Genomic DNA, 18,458 nt, shown 5'->3' with positions numbered 1-18,458 from the left:
GAAACAAGAAGGGAGAAAAGTAGAATTATTTATTGTTGCAGTGGGTTCAAAATCATTTAGATTGGGAGGGGCATGTTTGGTTTCTACTTATATATTATTATTTTAGTCAGTATCTTTTATCAGTCAGCCAAGATTATCACCTATGTTAGCTGTAATTATATCTAATTAATTGTAAATAAAGAGTTAAATTCTAGCAAGGTGAAGGGTAAATGAAAGTTGTATTTCCACAAAAATTAGCTGGGTGTGGTGATGTGCACCTGTAATCCCAGCTACTCGAGAGGCTGAGGTGAGAGGATCGCTTGAATTTGGGAGGCAGAGGTTACAGTGAGCTGAGATCGCATCACTGCACTCCTGGCTGCGCAACAGAGTGAGACTCCGCCTCAAAAATAAATAAATTAATTTAAAAAGTTGTATTTCCTAAGTATAACTCAAACTCAACTTTTTTTTTAACCTAAATTATATTGTTTTTATTTGCCCGAAATTGTGTCTTGAATGTTTTCTGTAATTGTAAGAAGCAGTAGATTAGCATAATGAGACTTGAAAGATTTTCTCTATATTTCAGGACAATGTGTTATATGTACTTTAGGGCAGAGTTATTAAGTATTATACACTATTGTTTGGAAGGTATAAGTTAACATCAAATCAAAGTGTAGATGACCTTGTAATATTAATGAAGACCATTTGGTCTTTTAGTGGGTTTTGTAAAGTGCTTACAGTTTGGACTTTATTCCATTGCCTTCTTTGTGTCATCTGTGTTGTGATTTAATTTAATTTCTACATTAATTTCCATTTATGTTAGAGAGATCAACCAGCTTTCACACCTAGTGGAATATTAACTCCTCATGCCTTGGGTTCAAGAAATTCACCAGGTTCTCAAGTAGCCAGTAATCCGAGACAAGCAGCCTATGAAATGAGGATGCAGAATAACTCTGTAAGTGGCTTACTTTTATGTGATATTTAAGAGTGGTGAATATCACATACCTCTTGCAGGGGGATGTGTGTGTGAAATTTATCACAGCCTGGAGTTTTGTTTTATAATTTTTCTTAATTGCTTTGCTTTGAGATATTTTTAGTTCTGTTAAGTCCATCTTTATCAATATGAAAATATCCAAATCATGTGAAAGAAAAGCATGTAGGATTGGTGATAACATGCGAATATAAAGAGATAGCTAATTCCAGTTTGGGTGACAGAGTGAGACCCTGTCTCAAAAATAAGCCAGGTGGCTGCAGTGTTTTTGTAATGCAGATGGACCACACACTACTTCCCCCTTCTCCAAAGAATAGGGTGGTGAATGGTGCTAGAAGCTTGTCAAGGGACATCCATATGTCTCAAAGCTGGGGCAAGAGGAGGAGGATGGGTTTTATTCCCTTACTTCCCCTTTCCTTCAGTGGGCAGTTGTGAGCATTTTGCAAAATAGTATTCCTTAGGTGTAAACTCTGGCTCTCCAATTCATCATGAAATAGATCCGAATAAATATCTTAAGGTAGCCCTTACTATTCAAACTCTGGTTGCTCCCTGTTTGTGAACTCAGCAACTGCATGCATTTATTTGCCTTGTATTCTTCCATATTTGAACTTGGTAATCCAAACTCCAGAAGCAGGTCAACCTATCCTGCAAGGCTGTACTTTGTCCACCGCCTTCCTATTGTAGTGGAAATAAACCATGAGCTCTCAGAATACTCAGTGGGACAGCAGCAGGGCTGAGGGAACAGACCCTGATCTAACAGTAGAGGAAGGAACATACACTTTTGCTATGATATATCCAAGGAAATCGAATAAGCTTGGATATTTAATTTTTGTTATTCTGTTAGTTATCCTATTGATGCTCATATGGAACGGAAATAGCTGATGCCCATCATTCAAGATTTTAGTGACTACCATACCTGCAGAGCAGAACTGAGAGTGACTGGTGTTGTCATATGCCCTGTTGGTGGTAGAGTACTTTTTTTTTTGATCTTGGGAGGCAGGCAGGTTTAAAATTTGCCAGCTGTGGTTGCTTCAAGAAGGATTCCAGTGTTATTTTCAGGCTCGGTAGGATTACGCTGCAGGACCAGACTGTAGATCGATAACATCTGCCGCAGGAGTAGTAATGGGGAGATTGGTGATGAGGTTGCTTCTTTGATTCTGTCTTAATTAACTCCCCTTGCCACAATTATTTCTATATAGAGGAGGTATGGAATTCGAATCTTTGCAGAGTGGGATTTTCACCTAGCCACAATTATTTCTATATAGAGGAGGTATAGAATTCGAATCTTCGTAGAGTGAGATTTTCACCTAGAATGTTCTAAATTTAAGGAAATTTTGAAGCCAAATTACCAGTTTATTTAAAGGGAGCCATTTAAGTTACAGATTTCTGTTGTTTTATTTTTCTGAGCTGTTGGGTTGTAGTCTCTAGTACTTGTCTACTGATGATTAACATTCTTAGTGTTTTATTAAATAGCTTCCATTTCCTTGTATATGTGGTTTTATATTTAGCATTCTTCAGTGTGGTTTCATTATATCTAATTTGATTAAAAAACAGCTTAAGAAGAAATTTGAATTTATATGAATCTGGTTATGTTGAGAAGAATATTTTTGTTGGTAGAGGCAGAGCAGTGGAGATTTAGCATTAAATGGTGAACAGCATTTTTTTCTAGAAAGTATATTAGTATTTTTGTTTTCTAAAGATAGAGTTTATATCTTGTTAGTCAATAATTAATTTTGTTAAAGTTTGCTTTTTACACAACTTCTCTGTAGACAATTAATGGGAATGTCGCTCTCATAATTTAATCGAAATGGATTAGTGTAGTGTTGAAAAAACAATAGTGATTACTTACTGAATGGTTAACCACCATGTACCAGGTAGGCAGCGTGGCAGTTATCTTTCACATGTATTGATGCGTTTAATCCTTGCAATAACTTGTAAGGAAACAGAACATTATCATCCCCATTTTAAGATGAGGCTCATAGAGGTTAAGTAATAAATTGTTCAAGGCCACACAGCCAGTAAAGGTTGAATTTGGTATTTCAGACTCAGATCTGTATAACTAAAATACAGTAATACCTGCCTTGTTTTCCAAGTACAACAGTGCCTTCCTGTATTTATTTTTATTGGGTTTTTTTTTGACAGTATTGTCTGTACCTTTTCATTAATAACATTGACATACGTTTTTAAAAGAGAAGTGCTCTAAGTTCTATGTGAAATATGATTTCGTATTTTTTTTAACTTTTCTTGACCCGTAGTATGAACTGTGTTTATGCTGTGGATACTGTAATTGTTATATCATTTAAATGGCCTTGTGTGCTCTCAGTTTAAAAAAAATTCAATTTACTTGAAATAGCTAATACACTGTGAGTAACAGAAGAAAAATTTGACTGTGGAAATGTTTCTGCCCCTTATGTTTTTGGTGATGTGGTCCTTTAGCCTGAGTAACTAAAGTTGCAGAAGATTTTCTTTTAATTTTTAGATTAAATATTAAAATATGTTAGGGTTATATTAAAATATGTTACTTAAAATTAAACTATTATGTTAATTGAGTTAGGTACAATGGGAAGATAATACTGAATTTAAAGTGACAGCTAAGTCTCTGAAATACTAATAAAATCTGCATTTTTCTAAGATGACTAATAGATTTTTATTTATAGATTGACTTTTAAAACAACATATAAAGTAATTTAAGTTTTCTAACACAGTCTCATTAAATTTGCTTTTCAGAGTGGTTGTACTAGGTTGAAGACTTAATTAAACATTTAATTGCATTCTCACCAGCATTAGCTATTTTATATATTATTACATCTATTATTATATATATGCTATATATGTAATACATTTTATATATAACATAGAACTATACATATATATAAAATATATGTATGTTTTTTCCCCTCATAGCTTTGCCATTTGGTAGGTGGCAAATGATTGTGAATTCCTAACAGGAATTGTTACAGTTGATTGTCACAAATGAACTTGAACCACCAAGGGAAAATAAAATTCAAGTACTATAATTTTTAAAAATCTATAAAATTAAAACTTTTTTTTTGCTTCAGAAACATTTTTTTTTTTTTTTTGCCCTAATAGTGTTAATTCTTTTCAGTTTAAGCATGGGAAGTTTGGGTATTACATTACTTCTTTTGAGGGGAAGTGAAATGGAGCAAGATCAGTCTCTGTACCTTCTAAATATGTTTACCATCTCTACATAGTAGCTTTAAAAATGTTACTTGAAACACGGTAAGTAGTGATGGTTGGATGTACCTTCTTATGTAAAATGAATAATGAAATCCTTCCTCTGTAATGTCATCATTATCTGCAGAGTCCTTCAATATCTCCTAATACGAGTTTCACATCTGATGGCTCCCCGTCTCCAATAGGAGGAATTAAGCGAAAAGCAGAAGACAGTGACAGTGAACCTGAGCCAGAGGATAACGTCAGGTGAAGCCATTTTTTGGTATCACTTTGATAGCAAATTGCTGAAATAGATGCAGTCTAATTAATGCTATTTAGCTTAGAGCAGCAGTGCCTTCAGATGCTTGCCTGTGATCTTTTTATCCATCAGTAATTAATGTGGAGGGTTAGAATAGTCAGTAAATTCCAGTGAGATGTGTAAGCTATAGCTGTTAAACCTAAGTGTCTAGATTAGTATGCGTGCAGGCTTTCGTCCTCCAATCCACTGTTTCCTCTGAGACCAGGCACAAGATCGGCTAGACATGAGGTGTTTAGCTCTGACTATGTGATCTGAATGTTGCTGTTTGGAGACTGATTAAATTTTCAAGCTGCTTAACCTAGAAAGTTCAGTTATACTTAGACACTTAATATAGTTTGCCTTAATCTTCTCAATTGAAAGAGTTCTTCCTCAAAATGAAATATGCAGAAATCATTCTGTTAAGAGATCAATATGTATGTTTTTTAAAAACCACAAACTTGCATATGCACAATTATATTTCATGAGAGGAGTTTCCCTTTAACTGTATACTTCAAATTTAAAATAGGAAGCTGATTCTTTAATTCATCCTGAAGTTTGAGATCATTATATAATAAGCTTAACAACCTCTCATGTAATTAAATCCAGATTTGAACCGTGGGCTCCAAGTGCAAAAGGCCAACAATCTCAATAATTGTAGCTCATTAAGAATTTAGGAAAACAATCTATTTCAAAGGTAAACAAGACAGTAGTCACCTACAGCTCATGCTGCTTTTGCAGGACATGGAAAGTGTGTGATTTGTGTTTATGATTAGAAACTTTGCAAGGGTCATGTGTGGTTCTGCATTTTTCTAACATCCTTTGATTTCAGATCCATGTCTACTTGTGATTGAACATTTACTTACTCTGTATATCTTTAGTTTCTATCCTCTACTTTCTGTACTTTGGATTTTCCTCTTACAGCATGTCTTTGATTTTGTTTACTATGTAGCCATCATGATCAATACTAGTTTAATAGGTAACTTGATTTGTTTAGTATTTTTTTGTTTAATCCTAGAGGATAATTAAGGGTGGAAATGCCTCTACCAAGAAATGCTTGGGGCTTTTAGCATTTTTTCATTAATATTTTCTGTAAAATAGTGATAATCCACCTTATGGATAGGGGATATTTCTAATTGTTATTCTATGAATCTTTTGTGTTGTGGGAGGGGTAGATTAAAACTGATATGGTATATTCTGAAACATGACTGCAATTAATATGTGAAATCTGGCACGTGGAAAAGAGGCCTAAATGGAGAATCATCTTGATGTTCTTGATCTGTTCTGATGTTTTTAAAAGTGTTCTTTGGCTTCTTCATGTTCCTTAAATGTTAAATCTTAGAGAATAAGAAATGGATTCTTAAAAAAAAATAATACATTGGGTGAAAATGTGGTTGGTCACATTGTATTTTCAGTGATGAATGATAATTTAGTGGATTCATTGACCTGCTTCTAGATTTTACCATAACATACATGTTTGTGTGTGTATATGTATACATAGATATATAGAGATATAGAATGTGTATGTCTCTCTATATATATCTCTATCTCCTTTCCTTAAGCCATCAACAGCTCTTAGCTGAAAGAGGGATAAGGCCCAAGCAAGGATAGAGAGAGTAGGTATACACATAATTTCTGCCTAATGTCTAGATTATTCTTTTATGAATTTATTTTTTACATTTAAAAAAGTTACCTGTGTGAGTCTTAAGTAATTTAGTTGACTTTCTTTGTATGGTTTAAATATATTTTAACAAACTAAGGAACTTGAACTATATAAAATATCTTCAATATTTGAAGCTTAAAATGTAGCTTTAGAATTGTACAAAGAAACATGTAAAGTAGTAGTAAAATTTGAGCAAACATGTGTTGTATATCTTTTTCAATAACATTTTTAAAATGTGGTTTTATAATGGTCTTACCAGAATCAGTGACTGGGGTGTGTTTAACTGTCTTTAAGTTGATAATAAATCCTATGAAATTAGACTTTTTAGAAATAATTAAATGAATCTGTGTTAGCATGACTGTTTAACTCTTTCACATTTCCCCTGGATATTAAATATAAATTGATTTGGGGTATAAATTGGTAGACAGCCTGTTACTGAAGGTGTGTTAATTCAGCATACATGAGCTGTGCCTGGTTTTAGGTTATGGGAAGCTGGCTGGAAGCAGAGGTACTACAAGAACAAATTTGATGTGGATGCAGCTGATGAGAAATTCCGTCGGAAAGTTGTGCAGTCGTACGTTGAAGGACTTTGCTGGGTTCTTAGATATTATTACCAGGTACAAAAAGAATATTTTCCTCTGACTTTGTAGTTAATCATTTAAGAAAAATAGTAATTTCTTTTTTTTTTTTTTTTGAGACGGAGTCTTGCTCTGTCGCCCAGGCTGGAGTGCAATGGCACGATCTCGGCTCACTGCAACCTCCGCCTCCTGGGTTCAAGCGATTCTCCTGCCTCAGCCTCATGAGTAGCTGGGATTACAGAGTGCACCACCACGCCCGGCTAATTTTTGTATATATAGTAGAGATGGGGTTTCACTATGTTGGTCAGGCTGGTCTCAAACTCCTGACCTCGTGATCCGCCTGCCTCGGCCTTCTAAAGTACTGGGGTCATGCCACTGCGCCCAGCCAGGTAATTTCTGTACTAATAGTATTATTGAGCTGGATCCTGAAAACAAACCCAGGCTCATTTTTTAAAGCTCCCTATTCAGAAGTCCATAATTGTAAATATTTATTTGTGAAGACTTGGAAGCTTCTTAGGTATTAATATAGAACCAAAGCTAATTTTTGTTAAAAGTATTTTCAGCATCAAGAATGTGATTGACTGCACTTTGTCTTTAAGATGATGAAAGGTTAGTGCTTTTAAAATTGGAGTACAAAAATAACTGAGTAATGAATTTGTCAAGTCACTAAATGACTGAACAGAGGACAAAGCCTGGAAAATACCAGTAAGAATTCTAAAGGAATTTGAATGCTATCCTTTTCATAATATAGTGATGATACATGAAGCACATTCTAATTGGAATAACCTGTATCCTACCTTTTGATAATTGGTGAGAGATTAGGTAGACATATTGAGGATTGTAACACTGATAGTTAATATCTGGTTTCGTGCTTAGAGAGCAAACCAAGTTAAATTTGGTGTGACCTGGGAATAGATGAAGTTTGTTGACAAGTAGACAGTAACGCAGTGCACTGAGTATTGACTATTAAGTACTCTGTTTGCATGTTTTACTCCTACTGTCAAGATTTAAGTTCACTAGACACTGTCAAAACACATGTTAGATATCTTTCCTATGAGTATAACTTGCTTTTGTTTTCTTGTTGGTGTGTTTACTCACATGTTTTTATAGTCAAAAGAAACTTGTCAGGTGGAAATATAATGGTGAATTTTAAAATGAAACTCATGGCTGTTTTAGTCTAAACCGCTGTTCCAATAATGTCTCCTACCATCTTACATGCTCAGTAAATGTCAGCTGTGATTGCTTTTGGTTTTACTTGATGATGACAGCTCTAGAGATGGAAAGAAATGTCACCAAATGTATTTTAAGGATAGAAATTTTCACCAAATTCTGTTTGTGAATATGAAGTTTGGCAGGAACTACTGATTTTTCAAAGATGGTTTGTAATATTTTTAAAGTCAAAGAGCCATTGATATGAATTAGAAACTTCAAACTTAAACAATTTTTAGGAGTCATGGAAAAGATCGGTATTTGGAATATATACCAAAAGTCATGTGTTTTATGAATGAGTATTATAGGTTAACAGTCTAATTTTTGTTTTTTTAATTGTGTTCATCATTAACGTAGGCTTTTGATTTTGTTGTTACTTTTTAATGATTCTAGGGCTGTGCTTCCTGGAAGTGGTATTATCCATTTCATTATGCACCATTTGCTTCAGACTTTGAAGGCATTGCAGACATGCCATCTGATTTTGAGAAGGGTACAAAACCGGTAAGCTTAATTACTTAAAAGTCATAAAATTTATAGAATTTTGGATTAGGTAATAATCTTGGGTCTTTTAACTTTTTTTTTTTTTTTTTTTTTTTTGCAGTTTAAACCACTGGAACAACTTATGGGAGTTTTTCCAGCTGCAAGTGGTAATTTTCTACCTCCATCATGGCGGAAGCTCATGAGTGATCCTGTGAGTCTCAGTGTTTTGAATGTGTGGGTGACAGGATTTTTGTCATACATTTTATTACTATTAGTTACAATTGCTTTTGCAGCTGATAGTTAAACAGTGAAGTACAGAAAGAAAGTATGTTTTTTACTCCAAACACACATATATTTCCTGCTTTCTTTGGCCCTACACAGTAGATCGGTTTGTTTTGGGGAGAAATTTTTTGTTTGTTTTGTTTTGTTTTGTTTTTCCAGATGGAGTCTCGCTCTGTCGCCCAGGCTGGAGTGCAGTGGCACTATCTTGGTTCACTGCAAGCTCTGCCTCCCGGATTCACACCATTTTCCTGCCTCAGCCTCCTGAGTAGCTGGGACTACAGGCGCCTGCCGCCACGTCTGACTAATTTTTTGTATTTTTAGTAGAGATGGGATTTCACTGTGTTAGCCAGGATGGTCTCGATCTCCTGACTTCTTGATCTGCCCACCTCGGCCTCCCAAAGTCCTGGAATTACAGGCGTGAGCCACTGCGCCTGGCTGGGGAGAAATTTTTATAACAGTCATTTTGTTCTCTAGCTACCTGTAAGTCTTTAATTTTATTTGTTCCAGCCATATATGGTAGCCACCAGAGATGAGGAGACTGCCTTACCTAAAATCACCTGTGCACTTGTTTTGTATGCTAGCTAGAAAGAGTGAGACCCAGCCAGAAAGTAGGAAGTGTTAGAGTACGTAAACCCTTTACTTTCTGCCTGCCTGAGGCCCATAGTTGTCAATTCTAAAATTCTTCTACAATAATGCTTTTTCTTTTCATCTTTTAAAATAACATTGTTCATTTTGTTTTACTATACTTGGGATTAATGACCTAATATCTCAACATTTTTTTAAAAGGAATGTACTTTATTTTCTCATCAGACCTTATTACTTGAATGAAAGTCATATCAAATTCTTTATAACAGAGATGTGTGACTTCTGTTTTGATTCTTTACTTTTCTCCCTGATACAGGATTCTAGTATAATTGACTTCTATCCTGAAGATTTTGCTATTGATTTGAATGGGAAGAAATATGCATGGCAAGGTAAAATTTAGATGTTCTTTTCTGGTAAAACTATGAGCAAACATAATTTTTGAAATGAAAGAATTCTGTAAAAGATAAATATTTTAGCCTGGGCAACGTGGTGAAATCTCATCTCTACAAAAAATACAAAAATTAGCCTGGCATGGTGGCTTGCACCATGTAGTCCCATCTACTTGGGAGGCTGAGGTGGGAGGATTGCTTGAGTCTGGGAGGTCTGGGTTACAGGGAGCCATGATTGCGCCACCGCATTCCAGCCTGGGGGACAGAGTGAGGCCCTGTCTCATAAATAAATAAATACTTTAAAAGGTAAATATTTTCAGAATTATATGTGAAATGTTGATATTTCTCCATCCAACTTGGGATTAGCAATGATTAATAGTAAATTTAATTATAACATTCTTAGAAGCAGTAAATTGGGTTGAAATAGGTTGATGATTACATCTTTTATTTCCTTTGTGATTAATTAATGGGGCTTGTTACATTCAGTGGTCAGTAGCTCATTAACACCTTTTGAGGTTGCTGAGAAATACAGAAACACAGGAGTGTCCATGTGGAGATTTACGTATACTCCATGGAAACTTTTGAAAAATATGCCAGAAACTTTTATTTAGTTTAAATACTTGATGTTGATCATTACTTTTCCTGCTACTTTTTCGTTCCATTAACAGATTTTGTAGGAATGGCTATATAAAATTAGTACTAACTTTAAGGTGCTGTTTACCACTCAACCAATATGTGATGATGATTGAATGTAAAATACAATAAAGAAATATCTCTTACACTGTAAACCAGCTATTGTTTCACACTAAAGCCATCCTGCAGCAAATTATTTAACCCTTTCTTCCACCAAACATTTTCCTAGGGTAATAAACACATTTGGTAAAATCATATTTTCGTTTTTTTCTTACTGTTCCCTGTGGTTGGAATGTCCAATGAAATGGCTTACAGAGAGTCTTGAGACAAAGGGGAGTAAATAATATAATTTACAAATTGAAAAATCATGAGGCTTTGGAGTTGGCTTGATTTATGTAGTAGCGGAAGTATATCACTTCAGTGGAATGATCATGGAAATGCACCCATTGGGGTTGTATAAGTGTTGTGTGCTTCATGATCATGTATTATTCCATGTTAAATGGATTGGAGATTCGGGTTTTTCAAGATGCTTTGTGGAGGATGTCTTGATTAAAGCAGAGAGAGAAGATGCATAGGACAGTGAGAGATGTAAAAGTAAATTAAGAAGCAAATATATGTTTGTGTTTGTTAAATAAGTAAATTATTAAATCATTGGGTTTATTAAGTAGATAAGTATATAAACATGCAGGTGACTTGTCAACTCTGTCATTGTGGTATGTATTATTTCTTTCACTGACGGGATATTTTCAATATAACTTAACTCTAGGGGAAAAGTGAGATAATGTACAAGAGTTTAGATTTCTTCATATCCTCTCCAACATTTGTTATTTTGTTTTCATTAGTAATAACCATGCTAATGGGCGTGAATGGTATTTCACTGTGGTGGCGATATGCATTCCCTAATGATGAGTGATACTGAACATCATTTCGTTTGCTTTTTGGCCATTTCTAAATCTTTGGAGAAATGTCTTTTCAGGTCCTTTGCCCAATTTTGAGTTGGGATTGATTTTGTTTTTTGCATTATAGAAGTTTTTTTTATATATTCTAGACATTAAGCTTTTATTGAATATATGATTTGCATAAATTTTCTCTCATTCTGTGGATTATCTTTTCACCGTGTGATGATGTCCTCTGATGCACACAAGTTTTAAATTTTGATGAAATCAAATTTATCTTTTTTGTTGCTTCTTGTGCTTTTGGTGTCATATCCAAGAAATCTTTACCAAATCCGACATCATGAATCTTTCTTCCTATGTTTACTTCTAAAAGTTACACAGTTTTAGCTCTTACATTTAAGTCTGTGATCCATTTTGAGTTAATTTTTGTATATGTTGTAAGGTAATGGTCCAGCTTCATTCTTTTGCGTGTGCATATCCAGTTTTCCTGGCACCACTTGTTGAAAAGACCATTCTTTCCCCCATTGAATAAGTTGGCACTCTTGTTGAAAATCAGTTGACCATATATGTAAAGGTTTGTTTCTGGGCTTTCTATTTTAGTCCATTGAGCTATGTATTCTTATGCCAATGCTATACTGTTATAATTACTGTAGCTTCGTAGTGAGTTTTGAAGTCAGAAATTGTGTTTTCCAACTTTATTCTTATTCAAGGTCCCTTGAGATTTCACATGAATTTTAGGATGGGTTTAAATTTTGACCTCAGATATTTTTGTATTTTATACAATGTTTTATATAAATTTTTTTACTTAGCTCAGTAGCGAGAACACACTTTTCTTGAGGTAAAATTTAGTACTGTTGGGAAATATAGTTTCTTCCTCATACATGTTTTTAAAACTTACTTAGTGAAAGTTATGATAATACTTAAACTCTTACCTGGATGAGTACGTCTTAATAGAAGATAAAATATATCTGGATACTTCAACATTTTTAAACTTGTGCTTATCAACATTATATGTAATTTTTTTTTTTAAAGACAGAGTCTCACTCTGTCACCCATACTGGAGTGCAGTGATGTGATCTTGGTTCACTGTAACTTCTGTCTCGCAGGTCCAAGCAATTCTCCTGCCTCAGCCTCCTGAGTAGCTGGGATTACAGGTGTGTGCCATCACACCCGGCTAAATTTTTGTATTTTTTGTAGAGGTGGGGTTTTGCCATGCTGACCAGGCTGATCCTGAACTCCTGACCTCAGGTGATCCACCCGCCCCGGCCTCCCAAAGTGTTGGGATTATAGGTGTGAGCCACCGCACCGGGCCCAACATACGTTATTTAAAGGCAATATCGTTTTGGTCCATTTGCCTAGTACTATATAGATATATAGCATAGTAGTTTTGATTGCTGTATATTTTATATATGAATAGAAAATTTAAGTAATTCCATCAAGTCACATAGTGGCAGAGTTAAGACCTGAACTCAGAAAGTCTGATACTGAGCTCATGTTCAAAGTGACTGTGTAATACCTAAGTTATTATCACTACTTGGGCTCCCTCTGGGTATTGAAAGAATTCAGTGAGATAATGCATATAACATAAGAAGTGTTCAGAAAACAGTAGCTGCTATTCTCATGCTTACTATCAGCTCACTCTAGCTCTGTCATATCTGGATGTAAGGCATTCCTTTCTATGCTGGCCAGTAGGGCTAATTTATTGCTTAGTAACTTTCTTGCTGTTGAGTAACACTTCACATTGTTAACTGATTGGATTTAGCTTCTGGAATTGATACTGTAGAAAAGTCTTATTATATATATATTATATATATATAAATATGTAGCATGGTTATATATATATATAAGTACTGGGTAGGACATATATATATATCTTAAATGTAGTGGGTAGAAAACAAGCTACATGATGCTGTAGTTTCCCCTTGATATATTTCTCTTAAGTGTATGACTAAATAATATTTTAGCAATTTCCTAGGTTTTCTTCATGTGTTTACCAGTAATTGAAATAACTTGACTCACATGTTAGATATTAAGATCCTTGAAATCACTCTTTTAAGCCATTCAAAATTCATACTAGAACTTAGTTTCTTTTTAACTTAAAAAAAAAAAAAAATCAGGTGCAGTGGCTCATGCCTGTAATCTTAGGACTTTGGGAGGCCAAGTTGGAAGGATTGCTTGAAACGAGGAATTTGAGACCAGCCTGGGTAACACAAGGAGACCTCATCTCTACAAAAATTTTAAAAATTAGCTGGGTGTGGTGGTGGCCTGTGCCTGTAGTCCCAGCTACTCAGGAGGCTGAAGTGGGAGGATTGCTTGAGGCTGCGAGTCTGAGACTGAGGCTGCGAGTTTGAGACTGCAATGAGAAATGATCATGCCACTGCACTCCAGCCTGGGTGACCTTATCTTAAAAATTAAAAAAATATATCTTACTAGGTAGTAAAATTGAACATGTTTCCTAACTTTGAAAATGCAGTAGCTAAATAATTAAGACTTGGAAACCTTTTCATTTCTCATAATTTTAAAGGGAATAGTCACAAATAACAGTGGTTTTGAGTAGCAGTAGTTTCAGAATTATTTAACACTATTTAGCATTTGTCTTTGCTATGTATCTTAAAATTTTTATTTAGCCAAAATACTACCTATACTGTGTATAGCAGAAAATATATATGCTTCAATAACTTTGTATATTTTTCTTATAGCATTGTATTAGTGATGTGCTTCTTCAAAAATTATGCATCTGGGTCCAAATAAGTGCCCTTAATTTCAGCATACTCCAGAGGATCATTTGAAGCCCCAAATGAATAGCCTCTGTTCTATCCCCTGCCCCCAAGTTATTTAAGCAAGTCTTTAAAAATTCTTTGTATATAATTAGTAGGCTTTAAAATGTAAAAAGAATACTATGAAATTTTAGAGCAGGAGGAGATCCTTGAATTCTGGTTGAACAGAATTGAGTATTTTGGTTGAAATGCTCTCATTTTACAAAAGATGAAACCAAGTACTAGAAAGATGAAAGGACATGCTTAAGCCCTAGAGAGAGTAACTGGCTTGCTTGGGGGCATCTTAGTAACTAAAGTGAGAACATATACTGGTATCCAGGTAGCCATTTGTTCATTTATTTAAAATACTTATCACCATGGAGTTAAGATTCAGAAAACATGATTTTCCATATAAGCCATTAAAGAATAGAAAATATGTAGAATTTTTTCTTCTGCCACTACATGGAAAATATTAGCATCTGAGTTTTGGTTTAATGAGACAATAAGAGTTCAGTTCCAAAATGTTTTTGTATCAGCAAGGAAACTCGACTAGAAAGGTTGATTTCGACCAATGATAAATTGGAATTTGGGTGATCCTGGTAGCAGGGGTGGTTCATTTGCACTTGTTTTCCCAGGTGTTGCTCTCTTGCCATTCGTGGATGAGCGAAGGCTACGAGCTGCCCTAGAAGAGGTATACCCAGACCTCACTCCAGAAGAGAGTAAGAATTATACTTCTTAGTTAACATTGATCTGTGTAATATACACTTTATATTTCTGTATAAAATTAGACCTTCCTTCCCCCATTTGTCAAATTTCCCATAAAGGGGGGCATAAATCATTGATTTTATTTTCTTATTACAGACGTTGACTTTGCTTCTTAATTCATTATCTGTAAGTTGAGTAGTAGTTAAATAAAATGTTTTAACTTACAAGTATTTGTTAAATTTTTAAAAAAGCAATACTTCACCAATATCCTTTGACATTTTGATTCTTATATGATATGCACGCACGAAAGTATCTTTTGCCTGTTGGGAAGATATTATTCATTTTCTCCATCTGCCTTCTCCCCTACTCCTCCTTCCCCCCCCAATAATAACTACTTTGTTTAAAAGGTTAGGGTGAAACAAAAACATATGCTCTTTGAGTGCTAACTTGAAATATGACATAAAAGGAGGTATTTTGTAATTAATACTGACAATAAAAAGTATTCATATTCAGAAATTGCAAAGCTGGGCTCTATTGAAAAATTTAATACCATTATAATAAGCCTCTAGAAACAATTTCTATATCAAAAAGATTGTCTTTTAGAACGATCTTGTCATCAGATGACACTGTCTGTGTTTCCCCAGGGAATGATTATGTATTATACTAAGAAATTGAGTTTATTATAAATAAGAAAACATTGTCCTTTATCTTGCAGTATGTTTATATATATTTCAGTGGGTTTTTTTTAAATGATCTTTTTGAAACTTTTTTGTTAAAATATTTTTTTTTCCCATAGAGGCACATCACACATTTAGATTATCACTATAATTAAAAAATTTGTTTTTAATTGATACGTAATAGTTACATATTTTTGGGGTCCATGTGGTATTTTGATACCTATATACAATATGTGCTGATCAAAATAGGGTAATTGGGATATCCATAACCTCACATTTATCTTTTCTTTGTGTTGGGAACATTATAGTTTTTTTCTTCTATTTTGAAATATGTAATAAATTACTAACTTCCTCACAGTACTATCAAATACTAGAACTTACTCTTGTCTAACTTACCACTTTAAAATTATTTTTCATAAATTTTATAATTAAATTCTTAACATTTAGGTGCTTTTCCTTGTTTTATGCTCATAAAAATTGGTCTTGCAGTTTTTTATGTGTAGGTCTTATTCTTTTCTTTCCCCCTAGCCAGAAGAAACAGCCTTGGAGGTGATGTCTTATTTGTGGGGAAACATCACCCACTGCATGACTTCATTTTAGAGCTGTACCAGACAGGTTCCACAGAGGTATGTTACGCAATTTGGTTAATTAGAAATGCACTTTTTAAAATTGTGGTAAAATATGCGTAACATAAAATTTACCATTGTAACCATTTTTAAGTGGTTATAATTCTGTGGCGTTAAGTATATTTACAGTGTTGTATAACCATCAACACTTTTTCAGAACTTTTTCATCTTCCCGAATATAATTTCTGTACCTTTTAAATAATATTAAATAATATCTCCTCATTCTGCCCTTCTCATTCTCTAGTAACTTCTACTTTCTACCTCTATGAATTTGATACCTGTGTTCTCGATACTTCATATAAGTGAAATGATACAGTATTTTGTATTGGCTTTGTGTCTGGCTTATTTCAGTTAGCATAATGTTTTCAAGGTTCATTGATATTGTAGCATGTATCAGAATTTCATACCTTTTTATGGCTGAATAATACTCTATTTGTATGCGTACTTTTTAATCCACTTATCTATTGGTAAATATTGGGTTTGTTTCTGCCTTTCGGCTCTTATGAATGATGCTGCTATGAACACTCAAGAATCTGCTTGAGTCCCAGTTTTCCATTCTTTGCATATGAGATCAGGAATGCATTTTTCCACAGCCAGTGGATGTACCCCCTGAACTATGTCATGGGATTCAAGGAAAGTTTTCTTTGGATGAAGAAGCCATTCTTCCAGATCAGTAAGTTTCATTTTGTATATAATTGAGGTGACTGGAAGGAAGTTTAGTTAGGATTTTTTTCCTTGTTGTCTAAATGTTTATTTTCTAATAATAGTGAGAAAATTGTGTTTAAAATAAGACAAAACCTTGCTGACTGAAAAAGGCTTGGGTCCAAAGCCCAGCTCTTTATAGGAGCTGTGTCACCTTGTGCAGGGAGATCTGGGAGTCCCTTGCAGGATATCCCGAAGATCAAAGCTCTTTTCATAATGATACTAAGATGTTATGGTGTTACTTGCTTTTCTTATACTTTCTCTCTTGAGTGCACAGTGGAGTTTTTCAGAGGCCTCTCAAGAGATAGAAGCAGAGGAAAGTAGCTATTAAACAGATACTAACCAGATATTAATAAGATTTTTGAAAGTGTACAACAATGACATTGTTTTGCTTTGTAAAAAATAGCTTTTCATAAGAATGTTATTTATGTTAACATGTAGGGTTATCTTTAATTATTTTAAAATTTCATAGTCATAATTTTTAATGGGTAAATGTTCATAAATATAACCACTATAAACAAAAGCCCTTTGAGATTTAAGAAGGTAAAAGGGTTCTGAGACCAGAGTTTGTGAACCACGTCTCAAGGGTACATTTCCAGGAATGGAACTGCTGGCCATAGAGTATGTGTATCTTCATTTTTTTTCTAGATAATATTTCTAGATGGTTTTTCAAAGTGGTTACACTGTGTTGTAATCCCAGTGGCAGTTTGTGAGAGATCTTGTTTCTCTATATTTTGGCAAACCCTTGTCACAACTTTAATTTCTGTCAGTCTGGTGGATGCTTATTGACATCTTGTGGTTTATAGTTGCAGTTCTCTGAGTGTTAGTGAGATTGAATGCCCTATGTTAATAGTTAGCCATTTCATTTATGTGGTACTTACTGTTTTTTTAAAGATATAAATGGTTTTATTGTTTGTGTTAGTGCATTCTAATGATTTATCTTTTCTGAAGACTAACAAACGTAGCAACGTCTTATTTCCACTTACCTAAAAGGTTAGTTTACAGATAGATGTTTCTTCTCTTGTTTCGTTCTAGAATAGTATGTTCTCCTGTTCCTATGTTAAGGGATCTGACACAGAACACTGTAGTCAGGTAAGTTTTCCAAAATTCATGGCATTCACTGAGAACACAGCTCTGAACTTGCAAATCCATTTTAAAAGACCTCTGATTCACAAGGAAATGGCAGCTGTTAATCCACCAATGCTTTGAGATTGGAGAGTCCCTGTGTTGCAGACCTTAGAGCAGAGCCTCTTGACTCTAAATTATGTATATTGTTAAGGTTACTGATTTAACATGCTTGCTTATCTGTTTTCTGGTTTCCCATGACAACCTGTAATTCTTCCTGGATTAGGCAAGTGGGAGGTAAAGAGTAGGAGTATCTAGCAGTTTGTTATATAGGAACAAACAGAACTCTACACCCCAGAGGTTCACACAGCTTCCCTGCATTACAACAGACTATTTTACTTATGTTTATAATCATGGCCCTGCAGAGTTTGAAAGCAGAAATATTCTGTAGTATATTTTAGTTAAGATGACATAGAGCAGAATATATTTGTGAAAATTTTTATTAGCAATTATAAACTTAAAGGGCTAATTTCTTCTCTCTGGAAAACTAATTTATATCTCAGTTCTTTGGTGCTGACAGCATATTCTATTGAGTAAAAATAATATAAAATGTAATATGACCGTTTGGACTAAAATCCAACAAATTGACTACTCTTTTGTATTATATAATGACAAATTTTGATGGCAGAATTTAGTTGTCATTTTCACCAATCTTTAGGTAAGACTAAAGCAAACACATCTCAGGTATTCAAGAATTTGATAAAAGCCTGCTAATC

At 34.3% G+C, this 18,458-nt stretch overlaps 1 protein-coding gene across 9 annotated transcripts in view; it reads left to right on the top strand.

The window, feature by feature from the left end:
- The window catches only part of XRN2 (5'-3' exoribonuclease 2), an 87,037-nt gene that overhangs the window by 36,387 nt on the left and 32,192 nt on the right, over positions 1 to 18,458 (top strand). For all 9 annotated transcript variants that reach the window (XM_005568203.4, XM_074004639.1, XM_065522699.1 and 6 more), the window contains 10 exons: positions 800 to 931; positions 4,290 to 4,408; positions 6,581 to 6,716; positions 8,280 to 8,387; positions 8,488 to 8,577; positions 9,550 to 9,622; positions 14,543 to 14,626; positions 15,818 to 15,915; positions 16,509 to 16,588; positions 17,653 to 17,709. In XM_005568203.4, the coding sequence (XP_005568260.3) occupies positions 800 to 931; positions 4,290 to 4,408; positions 6,581 to 6,716; positions 8,280 to 8,387; positions 8,488 to 8,577; positions 9,550 to 9,622; positions 14,543 to 14,626; positions 15,818 to 15,915; positions 16,509 to 16,588; positions 17,653 to 17,709 (977 nt within the window). The remainder of the gene's footprint in view (positions 1 to 799; positions 932 to 4,289; positions 4,409 to 6,580; positions 6,717 to 8,279; positions 8,388 to 8,487; positions 8,578 to 9,549; positions 9,623 to 14,542; positions 14,627 to 15,817; positions 15,916 to 16,508; positions 16,589 to 17,652; positions 17,710 to 18,458) is intronic.

The sequence above is a fragment of the Macaca fascicularis genome, chromosome 10 (genome assembly GCF_037993035.2).
Source record: "Macaca fascicularis isolate 582-1 chromosome 10, T2T-MFA8v1.1".
Classification (NCBI taxonomy): Eukaryota; Metazoa; Chordata; class Mammalia; order Primates; family Cercopithecidae; genus Macaca; species Macaca fascicularis.
Note: the sequence above shows the minus strand (reverse complement) of the source record. Positions and strands in the feature narration are given on the sequence as shown.